General features: G+C 40.4%; 1 protein-coding gene across 7 annotated transcripts in view; it reads left to right on the plus strand.

Moving 5' to 3' along the window:
* Positions 1 to 13,234, plus strand: part of CREBBP (CREB binding protein) — a 97,210-nt gene that overhangs the window by 56,957 nt on the left and 27,019 nt on the right. For 3 of the 7 annotated variants that reach the window (XM_063342993.1, XM_063342995.1, XM_063342998.1), the window contains 7 exons: positions 2,636 to 2,828; positions 2,964 to 3,017; positions 4,290 to 4,414; positions 5,052 to 5,240; positions 6,726 to 7,145; positions 7,784 to 7,963; positions 8,193 to 8,379. In XM_063342993.1, coding sequence (XP_063199063.1) covers positions 2,636 to 2,828; positions 2,964 to 3,017; positions 4,290 to 4,414; positions 5,052 to 5,240; positions 6,726 to 7,145; positions 7,784 to 7,963; positions 8,193 to 8,379 — 1,348 coding nt within the window. The remainder of the gene's footprint in view (positions 1 to 2,635; positions 2,829 to 2,963; positions 3,018 to 4,289; positions 4,415 to 5,051; positions 5,241 to 6,725; positions 7,146 to 7,783; positions 7,964 to 8,192; positions 8,380 to 13,234) is intronic. The other 4 variants (XM_063342994.1, XM_063342997.1, XM_063342996.1 and 1 more) reach the window with 3 other exon arrangements.

The raw sequence follows: 13,234 nt of genomic DNA on the forward strand, positions 1-13,234 counted from the left end.
GTTCAGGAACAAACAATTATTACAAGTATTAGAAATCTGATACGCATAATGAAAACCACAGAGAATCATTTCACTGTTCTCTGGATGAGGAAAGCTGTGCGTTCTGTCTGTGGTAGTGTTTGTAGTGTCCCAAGCCATCTGATTAATGTCACTCTAAGCTAATTCACTTCCCTCGGCTCCATGAAAACTAGACAACATCATCCCGGCCCTATTTGCATTCCTCCTGAAAGTGGGATTGACGCGCATGCAGACTGGAGCACAGCTTGCTGTTCTTGATGTTTTTCCCTTGCTGACTTTTTCCTTTCTGGAAGTCCATGTAAACAGCAGTTTTAAAACTTTCTAAATGCCTCTTTACCATTGGAGGCTTTCTCTAGGACTCAGTCCTGTTATACTGCTCACCTTTTTTTACCTGCGCTGTTGGAATTCTTTCCTAGAGTGATTTGGCTAAGACACAGAGCTGGTTTCATGTCTCAACAACTAAAAAGTCAGTTTGTCTGTGTTTTGTCCTTGTGCATGGGAAACAAGACAGAATTCCTGCTCTTGTTCATGATTTTTGCTCTGTCTGCAAAGAGGCGTCAGTTCAAATCTCTGTTACTCAGAGGGAGAAAACCCCTGTTGATTGACGTGCTGGGGATACTATTTTATTATGACACTGTGGTAATTCTACGCTGAAGAAACCGCTCCATGAAAGTTTTTGTCAGGTAAAGACAATGTTAGTAGAACCCGTAATAATAGCTAGTGAGATCTTACCTGATCAGAATCTTGAGGTCCTTTCTTAAATAAGGTAAGAGTATCTAAAGAGAGGAGTTAGTGGCATTTCAGGTGCTAGTCATCCAGTAAGATGGTAACACTTAGTCTGCCCCTCTCAGACAGTCTTCCAGAAGACCTAAAGATGGAATACAAGTTTTATTTCCTGGAGATAGAAAGGCAGTGGCCATGCTTGTAATGCTGCTGCTGTGTCAGTGTTGGTCAGTGACTATCATATTCTCCTTGTGGCTACCAGGAGGTTGTTTAGCAAGGAAGTCTTGTGTGTGGTCACCCCGGTAGCGCTAGAGAACAACTTCAGAGAGAACGAGGATTTCATAGGCATACATGTGCACCTAAATACTTTCTCAGTAAGGATGGACATAGTAGAATTCTGGTTATAAAATTAAATGTCGTCTTACCTCTATGCCCGACAAATACCCAGAAGCATCTTCTCTTCACCCCTTAAAACAGCTGTCAGAGCCTCATTGCCAGAAGTCTCTTTTATGGGAGTTCATCTAAGGTATTTGGCTCCAAGCAGCAAACTTGGAAGAAGGGAGTAGTTTAGAATGTATTAACGATGCCGCGTGGAATTGCATCCTTCTTTTTTGAGGACCATCCGTTCTACTTTGACATTGAAAAACAGATTAGTATGAGGTGTCATTGTAAGCAGCTTGACATTGGTTTAGTAGTACGTGCTCCTTGTGAACACGTCCCTTTTCAGGAATCTTTGTGGCACGAAAGTAGCACAATATTAAATTTACAAGTTATAGGTGAAGTGTCTTGAGCAGGAGGAGGGAAGGGGCTGCAGTGCTTTTAAAGCGGACAGCAGAAAGTGTCTGCACTGATGGATTTTTGAGACATTTGGAGGAGGGAAGTGACCTAAAAATAAAGCTTTATATTGCAACACTGGACTTTCTTAACAAGGCTGGTGAGGAATATTTATATTAGTTTTCTGAAATGAACTCAAATCTTACTGTAATAAAAAATTCTAGTTTTGGTGAAAAATGGGTGAAGGCAAAACGATTGTGGGACAAGCATCGCTCAACCTTTGCTCCATGTAACACTGGGTTTTAAGAGAATTGGTGACCCCACAGAAAAAATGTAGTCTTGAGGCTTTGTGGGGATTTTTTGCCTTGAACAGGTGCATAATCTCATGCACTTGGCAGATGTGTGACCAGCAATTTCTGACAAGCAAAATTGTCTACCTTGCTGTGCACTGTGACTGCCTTATTTGATCTGTTGTCAATGTGGATTGAGTAAAATGGATTTTTCATCTTGTAGAGATGTAGTGTTTAGTTGTCTGTGCCTGTGGACTATTTTTCACTGATTTCCTCCATTCCTTTGGGGTTCTGTCTGTTGTTGTTTATTCCCTGTTTAGGAAAAGAACGGTTCCTTTCTTTATGTAAAAATTGATTTGTCCTTAACATCAGTCTCCTGAAGTTTATTCAGCGTAACAGTGTGGCTGGGATCATCTTTTGTTTTTGTCCGTGAATTAATGGAAATGTTTATTATGAAAATAACATTTAAAAATCATTAACACTTAGAAACTAAATCACAGCTTCCTGTTTTTTATTGAAGCAACAGAGAAACTAGAGTCTTCTACTTTGCCTGCTAATCTACTCAGAGTGGATATGAAGGATAGCCATAAAGCCAAGTGTCATATGTGTTTTCTGGAAGCTTTGTTTTTCCTTTTCAGCGTTAAAGCAGTGATGAGACTGTCTCAATTTAACAGAATTCTGGGAAGAAATACTTCTTTTTCAAATAGGCAGGTGCATACATTTAAAAAAAAAAAAACAAACAGGTGATGGTTATGCTGGTGGACTACCTGAGTTCTGCTGCTGCTTTCTTATACTTGATGCTGAGTACCATTTTTTCTTTTCTCTTTTAGGATGAATACTATCACTTATTAGCCGAGAAAATCTACAAGATACAAAAGGAGCTAGAAGAGAAGCGGAGGTCTCGTCTACATAAACAAGGGATGTTGGGGAATCAGCCAGCCTTACAGACCCCAGGACCTCAGCCCCCTGGTATCCCGCAGGTGGCTGCTGCCATGGGCCAGGCACAGCCCGTGAGGCCGCCCAGTAAGTATTTCTATAGGAGGTACTTCTGCTTTTCACCTGTAGCTCCGCACGGTCTGTGCCCTTGGGCTCTCATGCTAACCTAAAGTTCATACTTTAAAATTGTTTTTTGCTGACCATTCGTCTGTTGTCTTGCAGATGGGCCTATGTCCATGCCAACTGTGCCTATAAGTCGTATGCAGGTTTCTCAAGGTATCTATGTTTTCCTCCCTAATTGCAATTTGTGGGTTCAAAATTATTATTAGGGGGGAAAGCTGATCTTCTGTTTTCCTTTTGCAGTTGGGATGGGGGGAACTACTGGGTCTCCCTTTTTTCAGCATCGTTCCCTGTTGTTGCTCTGTGGCAGGAACTGTCTCAGTGCGGTCTTGTCTTAAGAACTGACAATACGTGCCGAGTATCTTTGCTAGCAATTCGGGAAGTAGTTCAGTCCTTTCAAAAAGAAGAGTGCAAGCAAGAATACTGTGGATAATCTAATTTAAAACACTGTGATGGTGGTGGCGGGGGGGGGGGGGGGATGTTGGCATGTTTTCATCAGTTAATTAGCCAAAAATACACCTGTAGCTGGAAACTTAGCACATTAATCCTAGAACCTTTATAACTAATGATATACTTTCTTGGTTTCTGAGGCAAAATGCATCTGAAAGAGCCTTGTAGCTTGTTCATAGCACTGATGGCTTGCTATCACTGATGTAGGCTGCTGTGGGCTCACGGGTGGGCTTTTTCTGAAAAATAAAGACCCATGATTTTTAGACGGTTGAGCTTCCTCCAAAAAAGTGTCCCTAATTATTTTTTTTTTCTTGGTTCAGAGTTAGTAGTAGGTTGAAACTTGCGTTGAAATGTCCTTGAGAAGTTACATCCTTTTAAGATTCATTTCAGTAGGAGAAAAAGTTGATAGCAAGTATAGCTCCATAATTATTTATTTACACCTTTATTCCTGTTAGATGAGTTTGGGTGTTTTGAAGGGGTTAAATGTTTTGTACAAAAAGCACAGCACCTATTTAAGCACATTGCTAGCTTTTGTCCTAATTTGAGGCTAGGTGTTGCCTTCATATATACAATAAATATTTTTATCATATTTACTTCAATCATTTCAGTGAGGCCTGAATAAGACATGGCTGTTTCAAAGCAAATGCCTGATTTTAAGAAACCATCCCAAGATATTATTTACAAATAGCATCCTGTCTTTGCAAGTCATCTACAGTCTTCATCTTTTGCAAATTTTTTTAATTATTTTTTTTTTTAGACATCAAAAGCTATATTTCACCCTAATCAGTCTTCCTCTGAATTCTTCTTGTGTCCTGACTGGTCTGTTAAGCCAAGTAATTTGAACAAAATTAAATGAAAAAGACAATGTGTAGGGCAGTCAAACTTTAGTCGTAATAAATGTTAACTTTATAGTAGAGTATACATACATAAATTCTGATGACTTGTTCCTAATGAGTTGTTTTGGGGGTGCATTTGCAGGAATGAATCAGTTTAACCCCATGTCCATAGGGAATGTACAGATGCCACAAGCACCCATGGGACCCCGTGCAGCTTCTCCAATGAACCACCCCGTACAAATGAACAACATGGGCGCTGTTCCTGCGGTTCGTACTTCTTGTTACCATGTTCTTCTCAAAATTGGTCGGTTACATTTAACAGTGTTAACGCTGTTCTGAAAAGGCCATGTCATAAAGCAGTACTGCAAATTGTAGGATAATTTCATGGAAACATACCGAGCCTGTCATGCCTTTATTGAAGCCTTTGTTTTCAATTTAAAAAAAAAAAAAAAAAAAAAAACAACAACTCAGCTTTAGAGAGGTAAATGCCAGAGATGCGATAATCTCCAACAGTCTGTGGAAGAGCATAGTTCTTCCAGAAACTGTGTCTTTGCAGTGTGTATACCTCCTTTATTCCTTTATGAAAACATGTTTATATTCTTTAGAAAAACAAAAATACTTGCAGTTTCATTGGAGTGCCTCCGTTAGCTCAGAGAACAGAATGGAGTTTTAACACTCTTAGTAGAATTTTGAATATTACTTGTTTAAAAATAGCTTCCGAATTAACACTGTGGGACAAACTCTAACGCTATATGCATGTGCCCACTTCCATTTGGTTTACTGAAGCCAGTTCTCCTTTTATTTTTTTGTCCTATCTTTTGGCTGATCACCTTGAGGATATTTTCCTTTGTCTTGCTACGTAATACTAAACAGTACTGTCTTCCATTTGGGTGTTAATTTTTAGATGGCAATGTCTCCTTCCCGAATGCCTCAGCCACAGAACATGATGGGAGCTCATTCCAACAACATGATGGGTCAGGCTCCTACCCAGAACCAATTCCTGCCCCAGAACCAGTTTCCGGCATCCACTGGGGCTATGAATGTGAACAATGTGGGCATGGGTCAATCAACAGCCCAGGCCGGGGTGGCACAGGTGAGACGTATTTTCTAATACTGGAGTTATTTGCTCTTAATTATTTTGTTCTAATTTATTTAATTCATATATGTGTGTGTTTATATTGATATATCCATTGTTTATTGTAGTCACTTCTGACTATGGGGGATCCTGGGTTGCATCTGCCTTCTTCATAAGCTCTTCTATAACCTATGCACATATGCTAACTGGGGGGCAACTACCTGTAACTCCTGATTTAAAATCTTAAAGTGCATGCTGATGAGATTTTTAGGGGGAATATCAGAAGTTAGTTTATGGGATGTTTATGACCGTATGGTTTTGTCTTCGTATGGACCTTAGTAGCTAACTTTAGATCAAGAATTACAATAAAGTGGTTGGGAAAGATCTTGTAAAGTTTGTTTTCACCTCTCTACTTCTGAAAAGGAAATTGCTTTTTTGTTCTGTGACATTTTTCTGTTACAGTAGTGGTCAGTGAAGTAGCAGCTGTGCCTATGATGCTAAAGTATGTGCCTTTCCACGGGGAGATGCTTGGTTTTTAACTCAGAGTCCAAGTAATTTAGATTAGTTGAGACCTCCAGAGTCCTCGAGTCCAGCCCCATCCTCAAATGTGAGATAACTTAGATCAGGTTATGAAGGGCTCTGAGGCAAGTCTGGAATATGTTCAGGATGAACATTAACAGTTTCTTGGGCCCTGGCTCAGTTGTTGGACCACCTTTGTGGTGAACATTTTTTTCCTAATGCACTTAGTTCGATAAAACTGACTATGTACAGGCAATACAGAAGCATGTTTTAAATTTGAAACCCACAGAAAACTGTTAATTGATTTCGATAAACCTCTAACTCTTAGAAATCTGAGTATAGAGTCTTTTTTTATCACTAGTTATCTGATGCAATCTTTAGTAAAATGTATAGTTTAAAAGTCTGTGCACATCCAGGATATTTTATTGTTGACGCTCTGAAAAACAAATCCACCGTTTCCTTAAGCATCTGGGGTAGTCAATTTAGAATTCTAAAATAAATAAAAAAAGAAAGAAAAAAAAATATGCAATAGGGCAGGCATTAGATGTGTTGCACTGTCTTCTAAAGCAGGACTGCTCTAGATTCGTGGCCTAAAAAGTGTATTTGCTTGAAAACATTTTGTATGCAAAGTCTGACCTTTGCACAGCTAATGGCGTGATTTAGAGACTGTCTAACCCACTGCCTGTGGGTTTCTGTGTTACTCGGGAATGGTGAGGATTCCCTCTCTGTGCTAGTAGAATTAATGTAAAAAGGCGTGCATGGCACATCTAGGTCTAGGAGCGAGGGCTTTGAGTAAGAGCTGATGAAAACGATTAGAGAAATCAGAGCATAGTCATTTGCAATAGCAACACTTGTTTGTAGCTGATCTCGTGTTTAGGCTTAGAATATTCTCTTAAAGAAGACTTCAGTGCTGTGATTTAAAGGATAAGTGTGATTCCCAGAGTTTCGGGAGTGATGTGTCTGTAACACAGTCTCTCTCTCCAGCAGGGGCAGGTTCCCAGTGCTGCTCTTCCCAACTCCATGAACATGCTTGGACCGCAGAGTGGGCAGTTACCGTGTCCACCAGTGACGCAGCCACCTCTACATCAGACTACACCCCCTGTGTCCACGGCTGCTGGGATGCCACCTATTCAGCACCAAACGCCAACTGGAATGACTCCTCCTCAGCCGGCAGCACCCACTCAGCCATCAACACCGGTCTCATCTTCAGGACAAACACCAACGCCGACACCCGGTTCGGTTCCAAACGCGACACAGACACAAAGCACACCTACGGGGCAGACCGCGGCACAGGCCCAAGTCACACCACAACCTCAGACCCCAGTTCAACCCCAGTCTGTGCCAACCCCACAGCCATCTCAGCAACAGCCAACATCTGTGCAGGCACAGCCACCTGGCACTCCAGTAAGTACCAGTTAGTTGCGTTTTTCTTGCGTAGTGGCATTCCACAAGAGTTCTCCCTATGTGTCGCACCATGTCGTGAATGTATAGAGCCCGTAGTTGTCAATAGTAGCTTCTACTTTAGACCAAAGGGTTCATTAAAGAGATGTGTAAAAATGCGTGTGTGTGTGTTGAGATGTTGTCGGCATTGTTTGAAGGAGGGGGGGGTGTATTGAATGACTTCGAACTGCTCAAAGTAAAAATGGCAGCAGTGTGCAGAAAGATGAGGCATAACAGGCCTAATGCTATATTTGGCCTTAATCAGAATTGGTCTTTTTTGATCATAAAATTTGCATAATTTTTTTCTTTTAAGCTTTAGTCAGGATGAATGCACATGTCAAGGAATGTACAGTATTTTATTGGGCAGGTGTTTTCTCTCTAAAAAGAAGCCGTTTTGGGGCAGAATTCTTCCTTGGCTTCTCCTCTGTAAAACAGAGTTATTAAATGTGTTATACAGAAACTTGGCTACAGTGAGCTCCTGTATCCCATGTTCTGCACTGTTTTAGAATATCATCTCATGTCTCTTTTGTGCTGTTCATTTTTAGTAAAGGAAAATATTTCTATATATGCAGTGTCTTTCTTTTGTACTGTTTTTACAACAGCTATCCCAGGCAGCAGCTAGTATTGATAACAGGGTCCCCACCCCTGCCTCAGTTGCTAGTGCTGATACGAATTCCCAGCAACTAGGACCAGATGCACCAATGCTAGAAAGCAAATCAGAAGTTAAAACTGAAGAAACTGAGCCAGAGACTAGTGAGACACAAGTGGAAGCTAAGACTGAGGTAAATGAGATTCTATACAGCTTAACTGAAAGCAGTGATAGATATAAAAGCACTTAATGATGTGTCTGAATTGGTGAGCTAAGGGGCGAGAGGAGGGTAGTTACTGGAAAGTAACTGTCCCGAGGAAAGCCATGGACGGAGAGTGCTTTGACAATCTCAAACTAAAATGTTGATGACTCAAGTTTGGGTCGTAGATGTAATGGTGCATCTCATTGCATCCTTTCTTAAGGTGGAGGAGGATTTACAAGGATCTTCACAAACAAAAGAAGAAACAGATGGAACAGAACTGAAACAGGAGCCAATGGAAATAGAAGAAAAGAAGCCTGAAATAAAAGTAGATGCTAAAGAGGAAGAGGAGAGCGGCACTAATGGAACCACTTCACAATCTACATCACCATCTCAGCCCCGCAAAAAAAGTATGTGTATGAGTTTTTCTTTTCTTGTGCGCTTTATTTTACTAGCATTTGTTTTCCCTGGTCTCAGTTCCTGCTGGGAGGTCTGTTATGCACTCGTGTTCCAGCACATGGAGCTCTAGGGATCCATACTTTATGTAATTTATTTTTGAAAATAGCATTCCTTTCATGTTATATGAATCACAGGTGTGAAAAGCATGTCGTTGTGGTCTCGATCCCAGCAGTCTTCTCACAGTGCCCAGTTTCTGCCGAGGACCAAGGCAGTGATTGCTGGAGAAATTTTAAATATATATGTATATAAAAAAAATAAAGTCTCTCCCTGTACATCTTGGCCAGTGCTCTTTCAAGGGAGCTTAGCGTAGAGCGCGCACAGTAACCGAGAATACCCATTGCTTTGCTTTTGCAGTAAAGGCTGCACACACTGCCCTCATACTGAGTTTTAGCCTTTGCTTCTCTGAGAATCAGGTGCTTGAACTCTTCTCTTGCGTCTCTCTTCCTCCAAGGCTGGTCTGCTGCTGTGTAGTTTTCAGTGTAGTGTTCACTTGAAAGCTCTCTCCTCAGAAATAGTTAGGTCGCTAGTCCCTTAAATTAATCTACAGTGTTAGCATAGGTTTAGGTGTGACTGTGTCTGCATACTGTATATTTTTGCAAAAGGTAACTTTGATGGCATTACAGATCTTGAATGGACTTACATAAATGATTGCATGCCTTGGGTTAGTAAGAAATAAATGAATAAGATTCTTAAAGAAAACGGTCAGGAAGAAATAACTCCATTTGTAGTGCAGGCTTTGTGGGAGCCTGCAAGATCAGTTTTTTGGACTCAGATGATGTTTTCTGTGGTTGGTTTTTAGGTTTTGACCAAAGGTAAGCTTTCAGCGTGCTGCAAATATCAAAAAAAGGCAAGCGATGATCCATTTCATTACTTTTTTTTCTCCTTCCCTTGCAAAGGAAACTGCATATGAGTACATTAGGAGAACATTATGGCTGCACGCTTTCCAGAATGTGATCAGGAAATCATAAAGTTTTAAAGTTTGTGCAGTTTGGATCTTGATCTCTTGTGTATGCCTTAGGTTCCATTTAATTACTGAACATAATCTTTTTATAACAAAATGCTATGAAACGCATTTTCCTGTAGATTATATTTTCAGTTTGTAGCACAGTGGGCCAGCCAAATGATAGTGCGCTGCAGAACTCACTGGCAGAGCCTATTCCGAACAAAATGTAACATAGGGAGTGAAAAGCTTATTAGCATTTATAAACCAGTTATATTCCCAGTGCAAAGAATCGTTGCTGCTTGTTAGGAGGAGCGTGCTCACAAGTAAATCAAGGCGAGTGGTTGAAAGAGGCAGGTTCTTGCAGAATTAATCCATGGAAGAGCTGCACTATTGTTCTGCTGATTCAGTCTGGGTTACTACCTATTTCCAATACCTTTGTATTGGAAATAGGTAGTATTGTATTGTGTTTAGTAACACAATTTTATCATAGTAATGTTGTCACTAAGTAATCCTGTAGCATACTACATGTGCAGCATGGGCAGGTACAACAATATGCACAATTTTAAATGGTGACGTTTTCTCACCAAGTAGTTTGTCCAACTTTAATAGAGCGTTTGTCTTAAAATGCTAAATAAACCAAGAGATATTCGAGAGCAAATACTGTGAAGTGTGCTGAAGCTTTATATGATATTTTAAAACTACTTATGAGACTGATCTGGAGTTTTTCCATGGTTTACAAAAGTGTTGGAAACTCTTCTTCCTTCCCACGTGGCTGGATTCCTGAGGTGCATCCCACAGTAACCTGGGATGTCGCGGATCAGACTCGCAGCTGGAAGTGTCTTGGAGTGTGTATGCTATAAGATAACTTAGGAAGTTATTTGAAAAGATTAATCTGGACCCTAGAGGAGTGGTTTTTTGGGTCCATGTGGCTTATGTTGTGGAGGTGGAATCTCATCTGTGTGTACCACCCATCCAGGTGTACTGAACACCGTTGGCCCGGCTGTGGTCACCTCATAAAACTAGTTGGTAACCTGATGTGAGCGATGGGAAATAAATACTGTATAGGCTAGAGAACGCACCAAGGTCATAGCATACTGGTCTGCTCAGTTCACTTACGCCTGAATTTTTGTAGTTCAGCTGTTTTGGAGAATTGCAGACACCCCTTCAGCAAGGTTTTCTTCCTCATCAAGGTTTTGCCTTCATAAATGGGGGCAACCAAACCCTTCCACATTCAGGCTTTGGGCTTGTTCTGCTTTTTTTCTGCAAATCTAAGGTAGGGAAGAAAAGAAGAGGGTTGGTTCCTTGCCTCTTCCCTTGCAGTCTTCTCAAAAGAAACACTATAATATTAATCTGCATAGCTCCTGTCACTTCTTCTCGTTGTAGATGGCTGCCTTAGTTTGACCTTCAAGATGAGTTTTGCTGGTTTCTTCTCTTCATTATAAGAGATGATAATGCAAAACCTGCAAGGGCTTGGGTTTGGGGGGGGTGGGGAGTGTATTCACGTGTATTGTCCTTATTGTTTGAATCTGTCCTCGTCTTCATTTACAAATTTTCTCCTTAGTAATCCTAAGCAGGATTTCCTCTGAAAGAAAGAAAAATTTAAAAAGGTAAAAAAGGTAGCATTATACTTTTCTCTGGCAGATAATACGTCATCATGATTCAGGCAAAGATCCCATTTTCTTTTTACCACCCACGCATCCAAGACAAAATGGGATAACTGGATGCCAGCTCCTTACAGAGACTTTCTAGCTACCGGGGGAGAACCGAGAGCATTTAATTGTGGAAAAGGGGAAGAGGAAAGAACAGAAACTTTCTTGTAAAATCTGCGTATAGGGATATCCTGTGATCAAATGTGCTGTTATTCGTCGTATTCCTTAGAGGCAGAGCAGCTTTTTTACTGCTAAAGATGAAGGCAACTCTTCTTTACGTTTTTAGGTGAAGTCATAAATTGAAATAACTGGATTTTTAGTTTTGGTTTTTTCAAACTTCAAAATGGAAGTAGGTTGTGAACTTTTATCAGCAAATATAACTAGGCTTATATACCACTAGTTAGTGGTATGTTGTTAGAGGTGTCACTGCAGGGAATATTCTAAAAGCAATGTCAAGCAGGTGGCCAGAATAGATTATTAAAAAGTGCTTTTTGACCTTTAAATTTCATTAAATGAAATAATTCATATTAGAAGGTTTATGAATTACCTGAGTCAGAGCAAGATGATTCTGGAAGCAATAGAGAATACTTTTTCTCATGAATGGAATTTAAAATTGCCTTCTGTTTTTGAGAATTCCATAATATAATTTAGTAGTTTATAAAACTTTGAGAGTATATGGTAGGGTTCCTTTCGTAGGAAAGTCCCTGCATATATGGTACAATAAATACGGAAGAAAATTGCCATTTTATCGGGACCGAGATTGTGGCAACAGCTGCAGCGATCATCGACTTGCATTCATTGTTGTAACAACAAGCGTAGGCCTCCTTGGCTCATCTCATTTTTACTCTGGCGAGTCTGAGTTCAGCAGTAGCAGCATGACATCTTGCTGGCTCTGTAAGGCAAGCCCTTGCAGAACCCCTTCTGGCAGCTTCCTCAGTCCTTTGCCGTGATTTCGGTGACTTGGGTGGTATCTTGCCTCTTGCGTATGTGAGCAGCAATCCTCTCTCCAGTTAGAGGCAGAGCACTCAAACGGTCTTACAGTTTTCATCTTGACTAACAATTTCCAGGGGTGCAGCATCTACAATTGGCTAAAAAAAAAAAAAAAAATGAGAACTTCAGAATTTTTTTGAGTAGTGTCACCTTAATTTCTTGTCTTGCATTATTTTTGCATGTAATTACAGTGAGTGTAGTTGAAATGAAAAGACTTCCTCTCCGAACTATCACCCAAATGAAAAAGGAACAAAGAATTTTTTAAAAAATCATAGATTTTTTTAACTAGAAGTCCCACAAAGCAATTTGTATTTTACCAAAATACCATTCAAGTGATGAAAGTAATGATCAGCCTCAAAGGGGTCAGTGTAGCTCTGTTGATTTAAGTGCTTTCAACAGAACTCCTAATTGCTCCCTCTTACTGGTATTGCTCTCGTTTCGGCCAGGTAAATAAATATTAGATGCCTTCCCGCTTTCCTTAGTTGTCTTTTTTCCTCAAAAATAGGCATTCTTCCCTATTTAAAGACTCTGTTCCTAAGGAAATAAATGTAATTACACTGCTGAGATGTTCAAAGAGCTCTCCAAGTTATCATTATTTTTCAGAAAATGCATTGCCTTTCTTGTCCTTGTCATGCACTATTGAAAGAAACATGGCTGTTGCCATGCCACTGTTGCCAAGTGATTGTAATGATGCATATAAATCTGGAAGTATTAACACTTTCAAAATCAATTAACAGTCCATCCGACGAGGACTGTTTGTATGTTATGGCCAGAAAATTCTTCTGCCAGCTATCAAGACATCTGGTTACTCTCTGTAGAGCTGGCTCTGCGGCCCTGTCCACTACGGTGGGTTTTGCTAGAAGAGTCTTGGCTTGGAAACAGCAAACGAGGTTAGAAGGGAGGGAGAGGAAAATATGCTTGGTCTCCTCTCTGAAGAGCTAGGGTTCACCCATGTTGAAGCAACTGAATTAATTTGGTCCTGGGTAAGTTTGGGGGTTGGTTTTTTTTACACTCCAGAACATAAATCATTATGGGCTACAGCTGTTCCTATCTCCTTATTCTGGGAATATCACCTACTGGGATTTGAGCAGTAGCCTCTGGATTGTAAGTCTCGCCTCTGATCAGCTATGCAGATCAGGAAATGCCCCTTACAATTTCTATGTTACCTTTTTTTTTTTTTTTTCCTTTTTTAGGGGAGTCAAGGGGTTAGGAAACCTGGAAGGA

Source organism: Chroicocephalus ridibundus, chromosome 8 (assembly GCF_963924245.1).
Source record: "Chroicocephalus ridibundus chromosome 8, bChrRid1.1, whole genome shotgun sequence".
Classification (NCBI taxonomy): Eukaryota; Metazoa; Chordata; class Aves; order Charadriiformes; family Laridae; genus Chroicocephalus; species Chroicocephalus ridibundus.